Below are 21,687 nucleotides of genomic sequence, written 5' to 3'. Positions count from 1 at the left end.
CTTCTGGGACCTTGAGGACAATGTCATCGTTCCTTACAACATCAAATGAATATTCCTAAGTACATTCGACCTTGGCATTTAATGGTTACACTATTCTAAGCGGTTGGCCATATCTGAAAGATACACAGTGATCACCAGCATTTAATTTACAAGAACACAAAAAAGACTGGCAAAAAAGATTTACAATGAAAAAAATAACTTAAATAGTGCAGAATTCTTACGGCCATCCCACTCAACGAGCATATACCCCGAATGAGTATGAGATGTGAGATTTACCCCATCTGACATTTATCCTTCAGGAGGTCTTAGTTCCTTTTCTCTTAGAAAGTGGGTACCTGTCAGTCCTGGGTGTGGTTCTATGTTTACCTTTGCACAACATGGCTCCTAAAACAAAATTTTTGACCATATGCAATTTTCTCCTTAAATATTGATTTTAGAACATAAGCCTGGGCAAGATTCTGTGATTGTACCACAAAGAACCTGATCCATGCATTTGTGATGATCACAAAGACGATCAGAACCTGATCAAATAAGGATATAACACAAGTGACAGCCAGCCTTCATCAAACCAGCCATCAAGAGAAATCACAATGAAACCAACTTGGAATAAACTATATCATTAACAACTTGGGAGTTACATATGCTTCTATGGGGGTACAGTGAACAGACAAGCACTTCCTGTCCAAAATGAACCATGGTTTACTGAAAGAATAAGGCTTTTAGGTTTAAGTTAATTTTCCAGAATTTTTCTCACAAAGAAAAGCTTTTTCCTAGAGAACATGCAGGGGTTTACATATAAATGGGCTGATGAGCTCAGAGCTGCCCGACAGTTAAGGGGGTCTCTGCTATCTTACTTACATCATAATATATGTCTAACAACTAGATACAGAAAATCAGAAAATGACCATTATGCCCTAGCACAATCTATAAAATGCCATCATATCAACCAACATATTATCAATACAATACACATCAACATATTATGGTAGATACAGTTTTAATCTATGGAAACAGCTAAATACTTTAAAAGATATGTACTTTTAAAATTAAAGACTATTAAGAGCCTAGTAACTGAATACCACTCTTGAGTAGGATACCGACCCTTTGAAAAAGTCCTGTTTGCTGAGTTTTTCTGACTGCACCAGCTGATACAGTAATTGGCCCATGTGATCCCTGGTGATCTGGCTCCTTTCCAGGGTGGACTCCACACCCATTCTCACAAACACATATAGCAGGCCCTGGGCATTCAGCTCTTCCACACACTGCATGGCTTCCTGTTCAAATAGCAAATAAAAGCTTACTCCAAAATATGGATAGAATCACCAGAGTGTGAAAATCAGTTTAAAATCTTTTACTTATGACAAAGTCAGTAGACAACTCTAAGAACAAGACAGTTTTCATATATATAGAGTTAAACATTAATATAGCGCAGTAAAATCCAGGTTAATATGGGCAATGTTATGAGGCATATTTAAAAATACTAGTGCATCTTTACAAGGCTAATGTGTTTAGATTAACAATGTTATTGAAGATCACTCAAAGGACCAGAGGCAAAAATGTATTTTTCTACACAATATTTACTTATATTATGATCATTTTAAAACTGGAAATGGTATATTATGAAATAATATTTAAATAGAAATTCAATGTCATGATTCAAAGGCCTTAATGTGGCAACTGAGGTAATTCTGTTTGGGTATGTAATATTTGCAAAATCTTCAATGAAAAATGCCTTCCTTCATAGTAAAGTTGACATGGTTAGCTGAAGTACTAAAAATGTTTTAGGAAGATATTGGGATGTGGGGCTTGTAAACTGGTCCTTACCATGGGATGATCTAGCTAGGTCAATATCTTTGATCTGGAGGATAAAAGCCTGGCAGCCAGGGTCACTGAATCACCAATACAGCAGTGTGCCTCCCTGCCCTCAGCTACCTCAATTTTGTCTGAGTCCAAAATCCTTTGGTTCAACACCTGAAGAGAGTAGCTCTTCTGAGGGGGAAGATGCATGTGAGAAGGGCAGCCTCCTGACTGAAGAAGGGAGTAAGGCATATCTGGGTGTCTCACTGCTATTTTATTTCCCCTCTGCTACTTTATTTAATACCTCCCACATCAATTTTTTAACTAAAAAAATTTCAAACTATAGAGAAATTAAAGAGTAATACAAGGTACACCTATATACCTTTACTTCAATTTAGATTCATCAGTTGTTAGCTTTCTTTCTCTTCATATATCCAAGAAATTTAACATTCATACAATAGTGTCAACAAAAATATCTGGTATATATAGTGCACATTCGAATTTCCACAATTGTCCCCAAATGTCCAATATAACTTTTTGTTGTTGTTGCTCTAGGATCCAACTGAAACACGACATCACATGTCATGATGTCTCTTTAGACTCCTTCTTTTTGGCCTTGCTGTGCGGCTTGAGGGATCTTAGTTCCCCAACCAGGGACTGAACCCAGGGCCCTGGCAGTGAAAGGTCCAAGTCCTAACCACTGGACCGTCAGGGAATTCCAATTCCCACTTTAGACGCTTTGAGTCTAGATCAGTCCTTTCTCTCTTTTTTGTCTTTTTATGACACTGGTACTTTTGAAACAACTGATCATGTAAAGCTATTTCTTACATACACTTTTAACCAATCAATCCTTCTGTTTCCAGCCCCATCTGCACCTCACGCACATTCATGGTCTGCTAAGTAAATTACCATTCATCCTTCTAACTTCCAGAATGTTGCTGCCCTCTATTCCTTATGCTCTTTATCCTTGTGGGTTTTTACCTCATTTTAAGCCTATCATCATCATTAAAAGGCCTTTTCAGGAGACAGTAAAAATGAATGCAAGTACTCAGTGCTCAGTACTAAACCTGAAGTGACTAAGTGTCTTCCAGTGAGTGTTTAGTCACCGAATCTGCCTACCAGGCCAACTAACTACATCATGGAACTTCTAATGAGAAGCTTCTAATTTCACAGCAGTTCATAATCTTACCCTTCTCCCTGATTTTCTAATGGTTTGATTCTTGTTTTTGAGCTCTCAGCTGAAATGACACCTCCTATAGTCCCTGTGACTGCCCAATCACCGGCTAGCATACCACCTAATTTTACTTCTCTGCACTATAACATTGTTTTCTTTTTGTAGTAGTTGTTTATTTATTTTTAGGGCAGCTTTGTCTGTATCTCCCACTAGAACATAAACTCCATAAAAGAAACATAAAAAAACAGACTATGTTGTTCACTACATATACTACAATATTTCCAGGAAGTACTCCTTACAATGTGGCTGGCACATTTCAGGTACTCAATACATACATGTATCACGTAGGCTAAAAACACAAGATGTGGAGTCAGACAAATGAAGGTTTGAACCCTGGCTCTGCCACTTACTTACTATTGTATGAGTTTAGGGATGTAACTTGATCTCCCAGCTTTGACTTCCTATCATAGGGTTACTACGAGGATTGCAAATAATACATATCTAGATAGAAGCACTTGGCACATTGCCAAACACAAAACAAAGCCTCAATAAATATTAATTTGTATTAGCACCTATTAAAATATTAGGGAAAAAACTCCCTTAGAATGAGCTCTGTAAGCCTTTAATACCCTAAAGGTAATAAGAAAAAGTATAGTTCATGCTCTGAAGCTAGAAGCCTGGATTTGAACCCTGAGTCTACCACTTATCAGCAGTATGAGCTAGAGCAAGTTACTTTACATCTTTGCACCTCAGTTTCCTTATTGTAAAAATGGCTATTATAATAATATTAATGTCTGGATGGTATTATGAGGATTAAATAAACTAATACACATAAAATACATGGAGTAGCACCTAGCACACAGTAAGTCCTCACTACGTCCGACATTATTACCTGGTTCCTATTGCCACTCAGCAGCAGAGCTGCCTTGTACAATGCATAATGACATTCATGAGTCATAACTGACTCTGTCCCTTCCGCAGGCTTGGTCTAGGGCTAAAGAATCTTCGAAGGGTTCTCTTGTTGCACCTAAGTGTTACGAAGGTCTTTTTCTTCTTAAACCTCCAGTTCATCACAGGGTCCTACTTTTCCTCTTTCAAAGTATTTGTTGCTCACTGACGTTGTATATCCTTTAAATTATTTCTAAAGACAATCTCTACTGCTTTCTTCCTTATTGTTTCTGTTTTTCATCTTTTCTTAGTCTTTCCATTTTCTTCTTTCCCATTTCCCTACTTCCACATAAGGAAAAGGCTGTGCTGCCAATTTGTAAGAATACTCCTCATTTTCCAGGAATCTAACAAACCACAGTATATGAAGTCTATTCTTTGGCTCATTCCAGCTAATGTTCACTTATTTTTGCTGCATTTCCAAGGGTTTCTGCAAAGTACTCCTCTCCAACTCGCTCATGAGCAAAACTTCTTCCTACTTCTTGTAAATTTTGGACAATTTCAGTAAGCTTTTGCCAAAGCAAAAGTAGTTAATGTATCTGACAAATATTTTAACAGATAAGCCTTTGCTGACTCCAGATCCCTAAACTAGGCCTCATTATATGATCTCTCCTAAGACCCTATAGGTCTACTACAGTTTAACTATTTATAGAATTTATCTGTTTATGATCTGTCTCTACCTTAAGACTACAGGGCTCGTGAAGTCAGGCAGTACGTATATCTTATTCACTGCTATCTTAAAATGAAGATCAAGGAGAAGGTTAAGGTTAAAGAAGGGCAAACGGAAAGCCACATCTTGAAATGTTTCACTTAGGCTGTCTGACCCTAGCACATTACTTACTCTTTTGTGCCTCAGTTTTCCACTTATGAAATAAAGAAAAAGTAATGTCAGCTGTACTTTAAAGTTAATATGAGAATGATGATAAAATGATTGTAAAGATAATGACAGGTAATATATAAGGAGCCAGGAATTCCTCATAATGATAATGTGTTGTTTTTTGTTCATCAGTATCAAAGTCAATTTGGTTACTCCATAGTGGGAATGGATTGATACCCGTTCTTCCTTCCGGACCATTGATCTTGTAAACTACAGTATCAATTTAAAAGAGAGTACTTGGCAGAAATGCATCAAAGTTGTGCAAACTGAACTGTGTAAGTCTTGGCTGACTCACTCTAAGTCTCGTCAGTTCACAATAACTGACTTAGACCAGAACCAAGTTCCTCTGTCTCTTGCCACGGGGCTTTCTGTGTTGTTGTTGCTTTCTTTTTTAAAAATTTCATTTACCTTAAAATCATTAATGTGTAGAAATTCATCAATGATAGATTTGGACTTCCTCTCCATCTCCTCCTCTGACAAGGCAGGCTTGTCAGGGGCTGACGTTGCTGGAATTTCTGGTTTCGTTACTAGTGAGGTTAAAAAAAGTGAGAAAGTAAAAACAACAAAAATTATCATTAAAATGGGAGGATTATGGTTGACAATATTTATGTGTTGTTACATTGTTTTTTTAGTAAAGGCATTAAAATAGATACAAATTTGACAAAGCAAGCTACCTAAAAGTAGAATACAGAAACATTTTTTTAGAGTAGGTATGCACTAAGTAACTTCATAATCCACAACAGCTACAAGGTATAGGGACATGATAAATTTTTATAATTAGAGTTTTGTTCCTTTCTGTATTTTTTTTAAATTGAGGTACAGCTGATTTACAATATCACATTAGTTTCAGGTATACAACATAGTAATTCAACATTTTTCCAGATCATACTCCATTTCCCTTCTGTCTTTCAATTCCTCTCCATTGCTTCTATGATGAAGAGCACATGAGGCCCACACAACCGTGCACAGAGTTACAGCCACATTGGCCTTTGGCAGCTGCTTGAATACGCCATGGTTCCTCCTACTAATACTTTGCTCACGGTGCTCCTGCTGTATGAAATGATCTTTCTCTCTGTCTCTCATCCATCCCTCCCTGCAAACCTGTTTTAACTCCTCTTGGTCCTTCAGACCTGAGGGAAGCCTTCCCTAACATCCCTCTGTGTCAACTGTACTTAGCTCCTTTGTTAAGTACTCTCTTAGAAATACATTTCCTTCTTTCATAGCATTTTGCTCAGTTTGTATTTATATATCATCTTTCGTGGGGTTATTTGATAAAGTTCTTCCTGATCCAGCAGACTGAAGGCCAAGAGCAGGGGTCGAGTACCCAGAAGTCACTAGGTGCTCAGGTGCACGTGGCAAATGAACAAGTGGCCCAGACAGTAAACACGCAGAGGGCAGCTGTGCTACATTATTCACTACACACAAGATTATTTTCACACCCTACCTTGTTATGTTCTCAAAATAAACTAGCTCAGATAAGAAAGCCACTTGTAAAGATCCGGGGTGGTGGTGGTGGGATGAATTGGGAGATTGGGATTGACATATATACACTAATATGTATAAAACAGATAACTAATAAGAACCTGCTGTATAAAAAATAAATAAATAAAATTCAAAAAAAAAAAAAAAAACCCCACTGAAAGATCCGAAGTCTTTATCAGTTGGGAGGAGACATTTCAATTTGCCTGTGAAATCCATTTAGAAACTACAGTTGGGAGACACAATTTAAATAGTGAAACAAAATTGGAAGCTCGGAAAATGTTGTAAAACAACCAGTATTACTTCAGGATTAAGATTTAAAACTATTTTTCATCACTGTCATCATCAAGACATCTAATACCTTTTGCAAACTTTGTATTTATTATTGTAATGTCCTAAGTATTTACATGTATTAACCTCACTTTTAATCTCCACAGCTCTACAGGGTTAGTACACTTATTATCCCCATATGACAGATGAGGACACTGAAACACAGATAGGTTAAATACATGAGGCAGTTTTTAGAGCACTATTTGAGTTGGTCCTCTAAGCACATACATGCTCAACATGTACAAAAACCAAAGAGGTTCCAAGATGAAGGTAACAAAAGACAACCTGATACTTTCTCTTTGGTTTGCCCTGTTGTGGCTCAAGAGTGTCAGAATTTTCATACATTTGAGGGGCTGTACAAAGGACAGGCACTCTAATGCACACTGGGGTATAATTTAGGGAACTTCTAAGAAATTCACTGCTTAATATACATCAAGAGGACCTCATCATCATCACTTTTAATAGTGAGGGGAAAATTTACAAATTGCTGAACAAAGGGATACCTGGGGAATGAGAACTATGTTATAAGATTCCGAAGAAACCCTTTAACTTTTACATCACTTTTAATAGTGAGAGGGGAAAATTTACAAATTGCTGAACAAAGGGATACCTGGGGAATGAGAACTATGTTATAAGATTCTGAAGACACCCTTTAACTTTTAAGGCACTGGCGTGTGTGCTGTTATCTTATACTGATTCTGAAATCTACTCAGGCACAAAGTCTCCTTTGCATTTTTTCCCTTCCAAATTTAAGGGCCCAATCTTCACCTGTACCTGTTCATATAAAGCCTCTCACCTGACTCCCTGATTCTGCTTCGCTCAGCCTCGGTGCTGTTCCTGTCCACATCCATGCCTCCTGTAAGCTGCTTCACAGTCTCCAGCATCTCTCTCCGTTGCTCTTCTTGAGACTGATTGTCTAACAGGTCCTTACTGCTGCTGCCCCTCATGAAAGTGTTTGGGCGAGCTGTTGCAGATGGAAGGGGCTTGTCATTCTTCTCCCTGCCCATGCTTCCGCGACTTAAAAGACAAAACAACAATTTTCAAACTAAAGACCACCCCATCCACTCTGTATTCAAATTATAAAATAACACTAGGACTTTCTAAAAGTATGCAGAAGAATTTTTCACAGATAACTTCAGATGTGTGAGGCAACAATTATATTTCAAAGTGTAATTTTTTTTTTTTTTTTTTTTTTGCGGTACGCGGGCCTCTCACTGTTGTGGCCTCTCCCGTTGCGGAGCACAGGCTCCGGACGCGCAGGCTCAGCGGCCATGGCTCACGGGCCCAGCCGCTCCGCGGCATGTGGGATCCCCCCGGACCGGGGCACGAACCCGTGTCCCCTGCATCGGCAGGCAGACTCTCAACCGCTGCGCCACCAGGGAAGCCCCAAAGTGTAATTATTTATATAAACAAGTAAAATCATGCTTTAAAGAGAATATTAAGATGTGTTCGACTTCTTTCTTAAATGTTAAAGGGATACCACTTGAAAATTTTAAATGCTAATGGAAATTCTTTATTTAAATTAAAAAAAATCTTTTAAGAAAAAAGAAGACAGTAATGAATGTATGAGCTAAATGAGTGAAAGAGAAACAGAGTACCAAAAGAACGTGGTATCACAATCTTAAAAACTTTCAATGATACTTTATTTATTCAGAAACTTCAAACACATGGAAAATATTTGAGAACCAAGTAGTAGAAACAGTTTTTGAATAGCCAAAATCACACACTTCGTTCATTTTAAGAGAGAATCTTCCTATCTTCCTACTCTTTTTTCAGACAATTCTGACCAGCTGGGCAAATAGGTCCTTGGCCCAGGGCAGATCAGAAACAGAGAATTTAAAAGTAGAAAAGAGGGAAGACCTAGAGGAACGACAATGTTCTAACCACTATGAAAGAACATACACAGTACTCAAACAGCAGGGCCATCAGGGGAAACCTAAAGCAGGGCAAAGAGCCACAAACACCTCAGCAGCACAACCGATGCTCAGTGGCAATCTATGCCATCATTAAAAAGTTGACCTGTGCTATGTTTTGTTTCAAAAGCCAAGAGAATAGTAATACAGCTTAGAAAATCTACTAGTTATACTGATTATAATAAAAAAACAGAAATTTGACAGTTTAAAGAAACTCAGCTCTAAAAGTGTTTACATGAAAAAATTTTATTCTCTGTCACTATATTACGGGTCCCCATCCACTCTCTATAAACTAGTCAATGGAACACTTGACTGTATAAATCCTACAAAAATGAAAGTAGAAAGACAGTAGAATATAGACAGTAGTGAAAAATAAAAGATAACCTCAAATATAACTCCAAGGACAGTGTAACAGAGAAATATATGGGTGGGCTGTTATGCCCTTTAACTCACAGCTTGAGAGTGCTAGGTTAATCTAGAGCATCCTGAGGCATTACCTTGGAGAGCCCTACACAAGCCTCCATGGCTCTTCGGGTGGGCCTGGCTTTCTTAGTCGAGCAAAGTATTAGATATTTGTCAGATAACTTGCCCTTCCCTTCCACCTCATCCTAAATCTATAATTTCCTTATCTTGGAGAAAATCAACTTTAGGGATGAAAGGAATCTATCCATAGGCATTATCATAATGTGTGTGTGTGTGTGTGTGTGTGTGTGTGTGTGTGTGTGTGTGTTTGGGGGGAGGGAGAGAGAGACAGACAGAAATAGTCTGACAAGCAGGTCAGTCTTGAGTTAATGTGCAGACCGAGCTTCTTACCTAGTTAAGGTCCGTCGGGAATCAAACTCTAAAGGCGTGGATGATGTAGACCCTGAGGGTGCTGGAGGTTGCAAAGCAGAGAATCTGTTTAAACTGGAAGCACTTGACCTTAAGGCATCTATAGGTATTGAGAAGTGAGAAAAAAATACAAATCACATGACTAAAATACAGTTTCTAATTGATCTGCCTCCTTGGGGTGGGGCCTGAGACTAGGCACTTCTAACCAGCCTAATAAGGTGGTACCAATCTCCTGGTCCACAGACCACACTCTCAGAAGCACAGTGTTAGAGGGATCTTGTATGCAAAAAAGGATTTAGGAATCTTTGTTCACTACAACCATTTGCTCCTTTAAAAATATAATTAAATTATCCTAAGTAGGGCATGGGAATGGTAAATATAGGAAGGAAGGAGGCAAGCAAAAGCAAAACAAAATATTTCACTTAAAAAAGCTAACTAACAGAAATGCTGTGATATCATTTACATAAAATTATGGATGTGAGTTTAAGTGAACAATTTCTTTTCTAATTTAAAAGAAAAAAGGTCAAAATTACGTAGTAGAAGGGAAATACAGAAAGGAGGTTAACAATGAAGTTTACATTTTTTCCATTGGCCTTTCTTTAGCTTTTAAGATGTGTTTGTAATGATCCAAATATTTCAGTCCTAAAGCCAAATCTCTCAAAATCTACTTTCGGCAAAGATTTTGAAAAATATTTTAATCTAATTCTTTTTTTCTTTCACAACTCCCTGAAATTAAATGCTTCTGCGTAATAATATTATTTTTCTCAGCAATATGAGTTTCCCTTTTTAACCTGGAGTCCCAGTAATTTTTCTAATTATACTGAATTTGTGAACAATAACAACAGCAACAAAAGAATCAAATAGACTAAAGTTTTAAATAACCTAACTGAATTAAAAAATTTTTTTTTAAATATTCAAAATACCTAAGGATTCTTACTGAGGAAGAAACGCTCAAATTATGTTAGAGTGGGACACCAGTAAATCCAGCTATGATTAGTCTATAGATATTTTCCTAAAATTGTTTATGAAATGACTGCAGAAAGCATTGTAAGGTGAATGCTAATAGACCACATGCAGGCTCCCAAGAAGGGATACTCCATACTTACCAGTCTCACTTGCCTTTGCTCCACCACTGCTGCCTTTTCCCCAACTGCCCAGCTGTGCTTTAGGTACCAGCTGAATTTTCTCATCAATTGTGGGCTGTAACATAAGTGACCACAAGTCAACAATAGGAAATATTCTAGAAGAACAGTTTACCTTTTTTTTTTTTTTTTTTTTTTTGCGGTACGTGGGCCTCTCACTGTTGTGGCCTCTCCCGTTGCAGAGCACAGGCTCTGGACACGCAGGCTCAGCGGCCACGGCCCATGGGCCCAGCCGCTCTGCGGCACATGGGATCCTCCGGGACCAGGGCACGAACCCGCGTCCCCTGCATCGGCAGGCAGACTCCCAACCACTGCGCCACCAGGGAAGCCTCTACCTTTTTTTTTTAACCGTGAAATAAAACCAATTTCAACAACAAAATTTTGCCTGGAATGCGCACATAAGAAACATAAATGGGAGCTGTTCGCATTAAACTGGGATTCCCATGGCCCCTGAAGCACTCTCTGGAATCCAGCTTCCACAAAATACAGTTAGAAACCACTGGTCTGGAGAATGCATTCAGATCCTCTAAGACGGCAATGCCAATCTGCTAAACATAAGTAGTTTCTAGTGATTCCCCTCTTACAATAATGCCCAGGGATTTAAAAAAGGAAAAAAGAAAAAAAAAAAAAAGGAGTAAACAAATACTACAAAGTCAACTCATTAATCTCTTCAAGTGACTGTCAGAAAACAGGTTGAAAGACACAAAGATTTCACATTTTAGCAAAGCCTAAACTAGGGTGGGGATGGGAAGGAGAGGTGGAATAGGAGCATTCAACAAAGAGGAATAAGACAAAAGAGAATGAAATGTTAAGACAGGGAGTTAAGGTGCCCGATATCTCTCAGGTTTAACTCTCCCAGCACAACTTCAGTACAAATGAATCCAAGTTACTCATAAAATGCACACCACAGCACAAAAGCTGTAAAGCAGTGCCTTGTAACAAAGGTATTACTATATTCTGACGGTACTGTTTGCTATATGACAGTTAACAGTTAACAGTGAATTTGCTTAATGGTTTTGAACTTTTAATGAGATGTTTATATAGAGTACCTACAGTATAACTGCCTGAATATATACTACATTTATTTTTTTTAATTTATATATTTTTCAAAATATTAAGGAAATAATGTTGTAGGCTTATCATAGTGCCCATGCACAGAAACAATATTGTAAAACACAGACAAATGATTTTGGTTAAAACTGTCTCTTGCTGAAAATGGAAGTGGATGGGAATCAAGTTGTATTCAGAAATGGAATTCCTTCTCTGAGACATAAACAACTGGAAGAATGTACCAGAATCTTAGAGAACAGGATCCCAGCTGATACATCAAAAGAGACGCAGAGAGGGACTGTTCTATCCTGAAGCAATGCCTTGACAAGACCATAAAGATGCAAACAACACAGCCCATCTTCTTCCATTTGATATTTTCAACATTAGCTTCAGGTTGTCTTTATCCTACTGGCAGGCTGCCAATTTTCAGGACTATGTAAATAATATTACAAGTAAGGATCAAACTACACTTGAAAGTGATTTGCAAAACTCACTGGGCTGTACAAGTTTCCACTTTTACAAAATGTAATTCTACTCTCTCTATCTTTTCCAAGGTTCTTCATTCTACTTATAGTGATCAACTTCCACTGCTGAAAACATCTGCTAGGAGAAAATTCTTTCCTCTTACTGCCCATGGATTCTCAAGAGAAGGAAAGAGAATACATTAAATCTTTATCACAGAATAATTTCTGGTAGGTCCTCTGTGATTTCTTTTATGCCTTGGATATAGCAAACCATTCATTCCTTTCATGATTAGACTTAGACAGGTACCTGCTTCTTCCTCAGAGCTAAGAATATACTGTATATATATTATACAGTATGAATATTATATCATACAGTATGAATATACTGTATATATATATATATGTATAAAAGCTTGCAATTAACTATGACTTCTCAAGAATTTTTGTTATCATCTCTCTTATACTAAGCATCTCATACCTTTAAGAATTAACCTAGTCAATTAGTAAGCCTTAGTAAACCTAATTAACCTAGTCCTCCTTAATAAACACTCATAGCAATAAAAGGACTAATGCCAGGACAAGTAGGTAAGAATACACTTATTGATGATGCTGAGCTGTAGAAATACATCTGCATGAAAAAACCACCACCCCATAAAATCTGCAATATAGCTATTTTATATGAGAAATAATTTTGAAAGCCATGTTTTGGGGCTGTTTGAAGTTGTGTTTAAATGTCACACTCACCTTAGTGATTTTCAGGAATTTTGAGGGGTCCAGTACCCGACTATTCTTGGCCCCTTGAACAGTATTCCACCCACCTTCGTCCACTCTCTGGACACCTGCAGGGAAGACAGAGCCAGCCCCTCTCTCATCTGTCTCAAATCAGTTTGACAATGAAAGGGCAAGCAATATTTTCAACTCAGCAGCTCCAATCAAAACCCAGGAAAAAGACAAAAGAAATTGTAAAAGCGTTGCTGACAGTCGCTTTACTACCCACAACATGAAAGTATCAAGTAGAAGTACTTTGCTTGTATCCATCTCTCATGAAACATTACTGACCTAGAAGAAACCAACTGATACAAATGAATAGGGATTTAGTGCTAGACAAGGGAGGGCCAAATCTAATGTTTATAGAGTTAATGATGAGAACACTTTGGGAGAGATCAGATGGAAATAATTTATTGCAAAGTTTATTTCACTTAATGGTGTCATATGACACACTATGCTTCGATCATCCCCCCAAAACCTGCTTCTCCAAACTTTCAGCTGCTGAGGCAGAAAACCTTGATTCCTCTTTCTCTCACACGTCACACCTAGTCTGTCAGCAAATCTTGTCAGTTCAACCTTTTCAATGTATTCAGCATCTAGCCCCTTCTAATCACTACTAACACTACAAATTTGGTTTAAGCCAGCAACACTCCTCGACTGGTATAAAAACATCGTCACTGGCTTCCCTGCTTTCACCCTCACCTGTTTTCATCATGGCAGCCAGTGTGACCCTAGTAAAGTGTGAGTTAGGTCCTGTCACTTCTCTGCTCAAAACACTTCTGTTATCTATTTCACTCTGAGAGAAAGACAGGTTCCTTATAAAGGGCCTACAAACTCTAAATAATCTGGCCCCCTTCCTCTCGGACCCAATGTCCTACCACTCCCCCCCGTGCCCTTTGCTGTAGCCACACTGGCCTCCTTGCTGATCCTTGAAAAGGCTGCTTCAGGGCCTTTGTACTTATTATTCCCTTTGCCTAAAACCGTCTTCCCCAGATATCCACATGACTCATTACTTCATTCAGTCTTCGCTCAAACACCAACTTTTAATAGGCTGCCCAACCTCCCTATTTAAAACTGTAACCTCTATTTATCAAACCTTGCTCTCCTACCCCCACCCTCTCTGTTTTAGCTTTTCTATAGAACATATCTATCTGGCAAAACTGTATATTTATGTATTTGTTCCCCACCCCACCTCCCACTCCCCGTAAGATGTAAGCTGCATGAGGTAAGGGACTTTGTCTCTCCTGTTAAGTGACAAGCACTCAGTAAATATTTATTGAATAAATGAATGAAAGACCACCGAACTGTCTGTCCAAAAGCTTTTCCAATCCTCACGTATTTCTTGATTTTCTCTTTGCTAAATGGTATTAATGATCATGAACAGGCTTGCTTATTCCTTGTTCCTGTGAAATGGAAAAGCACACTTTCTTCCCTGGAGGATTCATCTCTCAGAACTTCACTATGAGCTATACAGTGTCTATGGTAAATAAGGGCTAATGGTTATTGAGTATTTACTAGGTGGCAGTTGCTACGCTGAACACTTTACCTATATTAGCTCATTCCACCCTCACCCAAATCCTAGGTACTATTATGTGATCAATTTTACAGATTAAGTGACTTGTGCAAGGTCATACAGCTAGGATGCAGGAGAGCTGAAATTCACATCAAGATAGCTTGGCTCCAGTCTATGCTCTCAACCTCTATTACTAATATGACCCAGTCACTTAACTGACCACTTAACTGTACAGTGGACAAAATGAGCATTCTCATTTGGATGTCATCTTAGAAGGAACAGGCTTAAAAAAAAGAAGATCATTTCCTTTCTGAAAAAGTTTTCCTCTTCCAATGTTCCTAAACTTAGTCAATAGACTTTCTATTTTCTCAGCTGTAAAATGCCTTCTATTTCATCTTTCATCTTACCTTCCTCCACATAGCATTTCAGGCAACAGCAACATTTCTGAGTTCAGTGTAGCCCTTGATTCATCATGTGAAGAGCAACAGACTCATTTTATTTATGCATCTCTAGCATGACATTACTCCTTTGGCTCAAAAACACACAATGGCTCCTTAATGTCAAATCAAGCCGAAAGTTCCTAATCTGGCTCCATTCTTCTGGACAAATATTTTTCCATTCCTTCTGAACACTTAAATTTTACTCTAATCAGGCTTACTGATTCCTCTTTACAGTATATGTTTATTTTAATTTCATGACTAAAATTTTTCCTTCCCTTCCAAATATCGTCCATCCACCAACACCCAGTTCAAGTGCCCCTTCCTCAAATAAAGATTTCCTCCAGGTTTCTACCTCTCCTCTTCTGAATTTTAATAGCCTTAGTGGAGAATACATTTCATAATTGATAGCATCTTCCATTTGCTTGAAAATGTACCCTTTATTAGTTTTGGCTTTCCCGATAAACTGAAAGCTTTCAGAGGGAAGGAGCTATATCTTCTACTTCTTTTTATATCTCTCACCAATACTGAGTATACAGAAGATGCTCAATAAAGTCTTGTTGATTACTGCCTTTGAAGTAGTCAAAGAAATCATGTTTAGTTCCTGTATTCTCTGCTTTTACTCAACAACCAGTCTCCAGGTGAAGCTGCTTCACTTACCAATCACCACCCCATTCTTTGGGTTAGTCTTTCTGCTCTCATTTCATATTTAAAATAGAATTCTTAAACATCTATCCCTCAAAACTCCCAAGTTCTCTAATGCGTGGTGGACTGCACCCCTCACCTGGTCTTCTCTTCTCTTTGGTCATGAGTTGCTGGACCTTCCTCTGCTCTTCTTGTTCTTCTATTTTAGCTTCTTTGTGAATCTGTTCAATAGTTTTAGGCCCTTGATCTGCTCTTCGAGATACCCAATTACACTATAAAAGGAGAAAATGAAGTTATCAGCCAGATAACTAAAAATAAAAAGGAAAATAAAAATGAAATTTTTGAGAATCTGTTTTATACTTTGCTGGAAAAGTATAAAATACATATAAAATCTGGTACTATGCCAGTTTTTCATTACAGCCAAATAATTAAATTTTTCTCAATCAACCCTGAGCTACTGTATACTGAGCATTCCAATAGCTGATGGATAAAGACAGAGTGAAAGACTGGCCAAACTATCTATCTATCTTCCTTCCTACCTTCCTACCTATCTATGCATTTTATCATTTTGTATTTTTGAAAGGAGTGAGAAGAGGAATCAACGAAGATCAGGATTCTTTGGCCTTGACTTAGTCTGGTATGTTGCCACTCAGTTCATAGCACACTCCATTGGGGCTCTAAATCGAGGATGACTAGCGTTTTTCTCCCACCCATATCAAGGTTCTGGTGTCTACACAAAATGCCACACCGCTCTGAGCTCCGGTTATCCTCTCCGCTAAGGACAAAACAAGCTGTCTCCTTAGAGTTACACTTCTCCCTTTACTTCCCTTCCCAGCTAGAGTCTCAACATCTGATACCAATATGAGTGACTGAAGGAACAGGCGGAGAAGTTTTTAACATTTATATTAGCTTGAGGCAAGAATGGCAAAAAGGTTGAAATCAGCATTCAAAATTCTGATCAACTGGTAGTGGCTTTGCTAATAAGAAGGATCCTGAGGTCACATCTCGGCTTAGGAAGATAAAGAATCGTCATCAATACCATCTGGTCTGGGCGCAGGGCAGGGAAGAGGGGGGACCCATATTCACTTTCTCTAGCTTAGCATCAGCTGCAGTATATTCCCTGTAGGAGTTAATATAGGAAAAGGGAAAAGAGGTGGTAGTGGTAAAAACTACACCTGGTATGAGAAATGAGGAAAAAAAAAAAAAAATCAGCAGAACAAGAGGGTATACGGTAAGAAAAAGAGAGGAAAACATGAACATCTCTTTTGAGCTGGGCACGATACATAATTACCTCAGTGAATCTTCGTAACACATCTGCAAAGTAGGCAACATCACCATTTCAGAGGCTAAAATGTAAGGCTTAGGGAAGTTAAATATATTCACTTTGAAGATGAGCCTTCCTGATTATTTAGCATGCTAAGACTAAATTTAAATGACCACAGAATGCCTGATTTCAAAACTGCAATGTGGTTTGAAAATCAGAATAAAGAAAAGAAACAAGTAACAGACAGGTAGGTGTATATGCCCTTTGTCCTTTCACATAACTCCCTCACGAAAGTTTGTCAGTTCAAGTTCTGAGAGTCAGGCAGCAAAAGCATTAAATTATTATACATGTAAATCTTAGGACATCCTCCCCAAGCCAACTCCTGAAAAGAGACTGTAGTGGTAGGCTTATCTTTCTACTTACCAGCCTTAGGTCTATCACATCCTGAAGCATGAATCGAATCCTAGATGAGGTTTTTCTTTCTTTCACAATTTTCTCCATCTGATTAAAATACTGGTCCATACGTGGCTGCAGGATACAAAATCATTAGTATTCCTGGCTGAGGAATTCAAATGTAGTTTTACCATGTAGAATTTTAAACGGCCTATAAACACAACTTATAGCCAAAAGGCCATGGGGTAGAATGTTTAATTGAACATGACACCCAAATAAAGGCTACATATTCCAGGCAGCTGGTCACAGTCACAGGCCAACAAAATATAGATGAAAATGTCATACTGCAGCTCCTCGGAACCTTAAGAGAGGGGTGGCTGGGTCCTTTGCCCCTTTCCAACCTTCTAGGCTATCAGATCAGTAAGGACAAGGGCTACACCTTAGCGATGACAAAATGTTAAGCTGGAGGAATTGAAATTTTTTATCATCGCTTAGCCACCAGGCCAGCCTCAGACTTCTTACCCCTGAACTTCATTTACATGGCTGAGAAATTAACCTCAGTCTTGTATAACACACTGATATTTGGGGTTTTCTCTCATAGCCAAACATAATCCTAGCTGATTCTGATGTTATGAAACATTTCTAACATTATTTCTTTGATGCATTTCTAATTTCCCTACCCGTTATTTGGAAAGTACCATGCTATATTTGAATTATAATACTTTTAATGATTTCTTATATTATGGTTAGACAGCTCTGTCGCTAATGCTCTATTAGAGCATAAACTTGAGAAAGCTATCGTGTCTTCTTTGTTTCTGTCCTACCCTCAGTCCTGGCCCTTAGTAGCTTTTCTCTCCAAAATTTCTGTCCACAATTTGCTATACATACACATACAAATGACCTGTGAAACAGTCATGCAGAAAAAGGACAAGTGACAAATAATCTCAATTCATGAATTGGCTTTTATATAATTTGGGACCCTCTTCACTTCTGACGTTAATGAAAATGTGGTAAGGAGCATGATGGCCCAACAATGACAATGAGAAGGGCAAAAGAAGAAAAACAGGCAGCCTAGACTGCTGGGGCGAGATGGACGCTCGTGTTGACAGTCTACTTCTTCCGCAATTGACAAAGAGTCCCTGCCGGAGGTTTCTGAGATCTGGGGTTTTTACCTTCGCTTTCTCAAAGTCCAGGTCTTTGCCAATTGTGGTGAGTAGGCGGCACAGGCACTCGAGGGATTCTTCATCATGGTTCTTTAGCAGCTTCACCACACAGTCATGCATGATGGCTTCAGTCAGCATTTTGAGTTTAAAGAGTTCTCCAATGAACTTGATGTTACCAATGGATCTCCGCCGGGCTTTATCCTTAGCTTCTTCTAGTTCATCATGAAGCCTTGTCCTCTCCTCCGGCTATTGTGTAAGGAAGAATAACAGAATCTTGATGATGAAAATGGTACTGCATAATAGATGCTAAAAACATACGCTTGACCGGTGCTGCTTGTGTGCTTGTTCAGGGCGGACCTGGTACCTCTTTTGTGAAGCGGCAGCTGAGGAGACTCCAGTGCTCACCATGGCTGATGAAAAGCCCAAGGAAAGAATCAAGATGGAGAACAATGACTGTATTAATTTGCAGGTGGCAGGGCAGGATGGTTCCATGGTGCAGTTTAATATTAAGAGGCATGCACCATTTAGTAAACTAATGAAAGCCTACTGTGAACGACAGGGTTTGTCAGTGAGGCAGATCAGGTCCCAATTTGATGGGCAGCCAAATCAATGAAACAGACACACCTGCACAGTTGGAAGTGGAGGATGAAGATGCAATTGATGTGTTCCAACAGCAGACAGGAGGTGTCTACTAAAGAGGAAACCTGCTACTTTACTCCAGAATTCTGTTCCTCCAGACCAAGAAGACGTTCTCAATTAGAAAACCGCAATTTGGTTCCACCACATCCTGACTATTACAGTATAGTTTCTCTATTCTTTCATTATCCCCTTCCCCATTCCTTTATCGTACATAAAGTAACTGGTGTATATGCACAAGCTTATTGCATTTTTTTTTTAAACTAAATGGCCAATGGTATGTTTTGATCGACATCAAATGGAGATGGGATGGGGAAAAATACTGGTTCTGTGAAAATACCCCCTTTTCTCCATTAGTAGCATGCTCATTCAGCTCTTATCTTTAATTCCAGTAAGTTATTTTGCTCTCACTATTTAACGAAAAAAAAAAAAACCAGCATAAAAACTCTTGCATACCTTGTTCGATTGGAGAATTTTAATGTTTTTCATGTATCATTGTAAAACCAAGGACAATTTTATAACTTTTTTGTACGTAGCTGTTACATGTAAGGCAACCTGTCTTTAAGTAAGGATAAATTACTCTAAAAGAAATGAATCCTAGATAGTTTTCCCTTCAAGTCAAGCGTCTTGTCGTTTAAATAAATTTCTTGTTTAAAAAAACAATACGCTTGGATTCATGGTCCTCACCCTTTCTAGGGGTCAGGGATACCCTTTGATATTTTGACAGTAACTACAGACCTACTCAGAAAACAAAACTATACCTGTAAGTGTGCATCCATTTCAGGAGATTTCTGGAATTTAGTGACCTTTCTGAAGTCTAGGTTCTGAATCCCTATCTTAGAAGGTTGAGCTGCCCTTACATGTGGCACTAAACGGAATAAAGCATTCCTCTAAACACCAATACAGTATATTTCCACGTGAAGAAAAGGCCACAGGCACCTACTGAAGTAGTAGGAAGATATTGTAGCCAGCTTCCTGAAAATTCTATTTGATAATACTTGAAGTGCACAAGCACTGTCTTTCCATGAAAATACTTACAGCGCTGGCAGCCTCGAGTTCTTTCTGCTTCTTCTCAAAGACATCATCATCAGCTTTATCTTTTTCAAACTCCTTCTGGCAACGGTTCAGTAGTAGCTTCCGGAAATTCACTGTGTTACCAGGCTTGTCCGCCATGGGTACTTTCAGCTGCATCCAGATGGGAAAATGCAAAAGCGGCAAAATTACTGAAAGAAATTTAATGATTTTCTCAAAATATCTATTTTCTTTATTGTGCAAAATAACGCTGACCGAACCACAGGTAAGCATTCTTTCTACAAGATATATACAATTTAGCTTAAGGCATTTCATGTTTTAATGGTTAAGACGTTTTAAGTTTTATACAGAAAAGATACACATTCCTCTCATATAAATGTACTGTATCCTCTCTGACTGGTTGTGCCTCTAGCTGACTGAAATCCTTGTAATATTACTATAGTCATGATTCTGCACTCCTCTAGACCTTTTTAACTCTGAAGGGTTATTACTTTTGTTTTTCCTCCTACTACTGTAGGTACTTTGGTTTAAAGGAACAAATAAAAACGAAATAAAGCAGGGGAGAATTTCATGGCCACAGGAAAACTGTTGGAGGTGAGGTCCTTATTCTAGAAAAAAGCAGAAGTGCGGGGACACAGTTGAGGATTTTTGAGATATCTATTCCTAAGGGGAATGTCACAACACTGTAATACTAGTATTTACTTTGACTATCAATATAGTATGTTTATTATTATTATTTTTTTAATAAATTTATTTATTTATTTTTGGCTGCATTGGGTCTTCGTTGCTGTGTGCAGGCTTTCTCTAGTTGCGGCGAGCGGGGTCTACTCTGCGTTGCTGTGCGCAGGCTTCTCATTGCAGTGGCTTCTCTCATTATGGAGCTCGGGCTCTAGGCACGCGGGCTACAGTAGTTGTGGCTTGCAGGCTCAGCAGTTGTGGCTCGAGGGCTCTAGGGCGCAGGCTCAATAGTTGTGGCGCACGGGCTTAGTTGCTCTGCGCCATGTGGGATCTTCCCGGACCCGGGCTTGAACCCGTGTGCCCTGCATTGGCAGGCAGATCTTAACCACTACGCCACTAGGGAATTCCCTATTTATTATTTCTTATGTGTCAAAAGAAATTACTAATTCTCTAAAAGTTCAGTCTAATAAATGCCCACCTTAGAAACGTTCTTTTGATATACAGAAAGACTCAGGGTGGAGGGGAGGCGCCTCTTGGAGGCAAGATGCTTACAAGATTTCCATTCAAATCCAATGACAATTGCTTTCTAGTAACTGCAGTAGCTCACACCTTCAAGGTTACTTGTAACCAGACACAGAGACATTCTTATTTAGAATATAAAGAAAGTGGTCCGGTACAGTGATTGACTAAAATATTCTATTTTACAGACAAAATCCCCTGAGTACCATTTTGAACAGTCATTGCCTCACATGGCAAAATGGTTTTTCTAGAATCACAGTGGCTCCCAAAGTTCTGAAATACATGGTCTTCACCCTAGATTTAGTGGGAGAAATTGGTAAAAAATGGGACGTGTTGTATTCATACTCACAAAAGAGTTGTCAACCAGAATGGACTTGGACAACTACTGATCAAGGCTGAATGGCTAGAAACTTGAGGACTGAGGACTACGATACTATAGTACAATATATTTGTGCCAGAACTGATGGCACACTCTCCAACATATTCCCAATGGATATGAAAGACCATTCAACAAGTCCAGTTCTTACCAACCAAGGGTCAAGTGTTTCATTATACTTTCTTTTCAGCAAGAAACATTAACTTAGAAAGAGGGGAAGATGATCAAATACTTTTTAGACAACCATAGAAAAGCATGTCC

General features: G+C 38.6%; 1 protein-coding gene and 1 pseudogene across 15 annotated transcripts in view; one reads left to right on the top strand and one right to left on the bottom strand.

The window, feature by feature from the left end:
* EIF4G3 (eukaryotic translation initiation factor 4 gamma 3) overlaps nucleotides 1–21,687 on the bottom strand; it is a 367,019-nt gene that overhangs the window by 33,557 nt on the left and 311,775 nt on the right. For all 14 annotated transcript variants that reach the window (XM_082654532.1, XM_082654527.1, XM_082654535.1 and 11 more), the window contains 10 exons: nucleotides 19,860–20,006; nucleotides 18,195–18,431; nucleotides 17,053–17,157; nucleotides 15,505–15,637; nucleotides 12,747–12,841; nucleotides 10,453–10,546; nucleotides 9,329–9,446; nucleotides 7,399–7,619; nucleotides 5,202–5,320; nucleotides 1,102–1,274 (listed from right to left, as the gene is read on the bottom strand). In XM_082654532.1, the coding sequence (XP_082510658.1) occupies nucleotides 1,102–1,274; nucleotides 5,202–5,320; nucleotides 7,399–7,619; nucleotides 9,329–9,446; nucleotides 10,453–10,546; nucleotides 12,747–12,841; nucleotides 15,505–15,637; nucleotides 17,053–17,157; nucleotides 18,195–18,431; nucleotides 19,860–20,006 (1,442 nt within the window). The remainder of the gene's footprint in view (nucleotides 1–1,101; nucleotides 1,275–5,201; nucleotides 5,321–7,398; nucleotides 7,620–9,328; nucleotides 9,447–10,452; nucleotides 10,547–12,746; nucleotides 12,842–15,504; nucleotides 15,638–17,052; nucleotides 17,158–18,194; nucleotides 18,432–19,859; nucleotides 20,007–21,687) is intronic.
* Nucleotides 18,592–19,007, top strand: LOC309829309 (small ubiquitin-related modifier 2-like; annotated as a pseudogene). The gene has a single exon. The product of its transcript is annotated as a small ubiquitin-related modifier 2-like (transcript).

Source organism: Grampus griseus (genome assembly GCF_964374135.1).
Source record: "Grampus griseus genome assembly, chromosome: 1".
In the NCBI taxonomy this organism is placed as follows: domain Eukaryota; kingdom Metazoa; phylum Chordata; class Mammalia; order Artiodactyla; family Delphinidae; genus Grampus; species Grampus griseus.
This window is presented reverse-complemented; position numbering and strand designations above follow the sequence as displayed.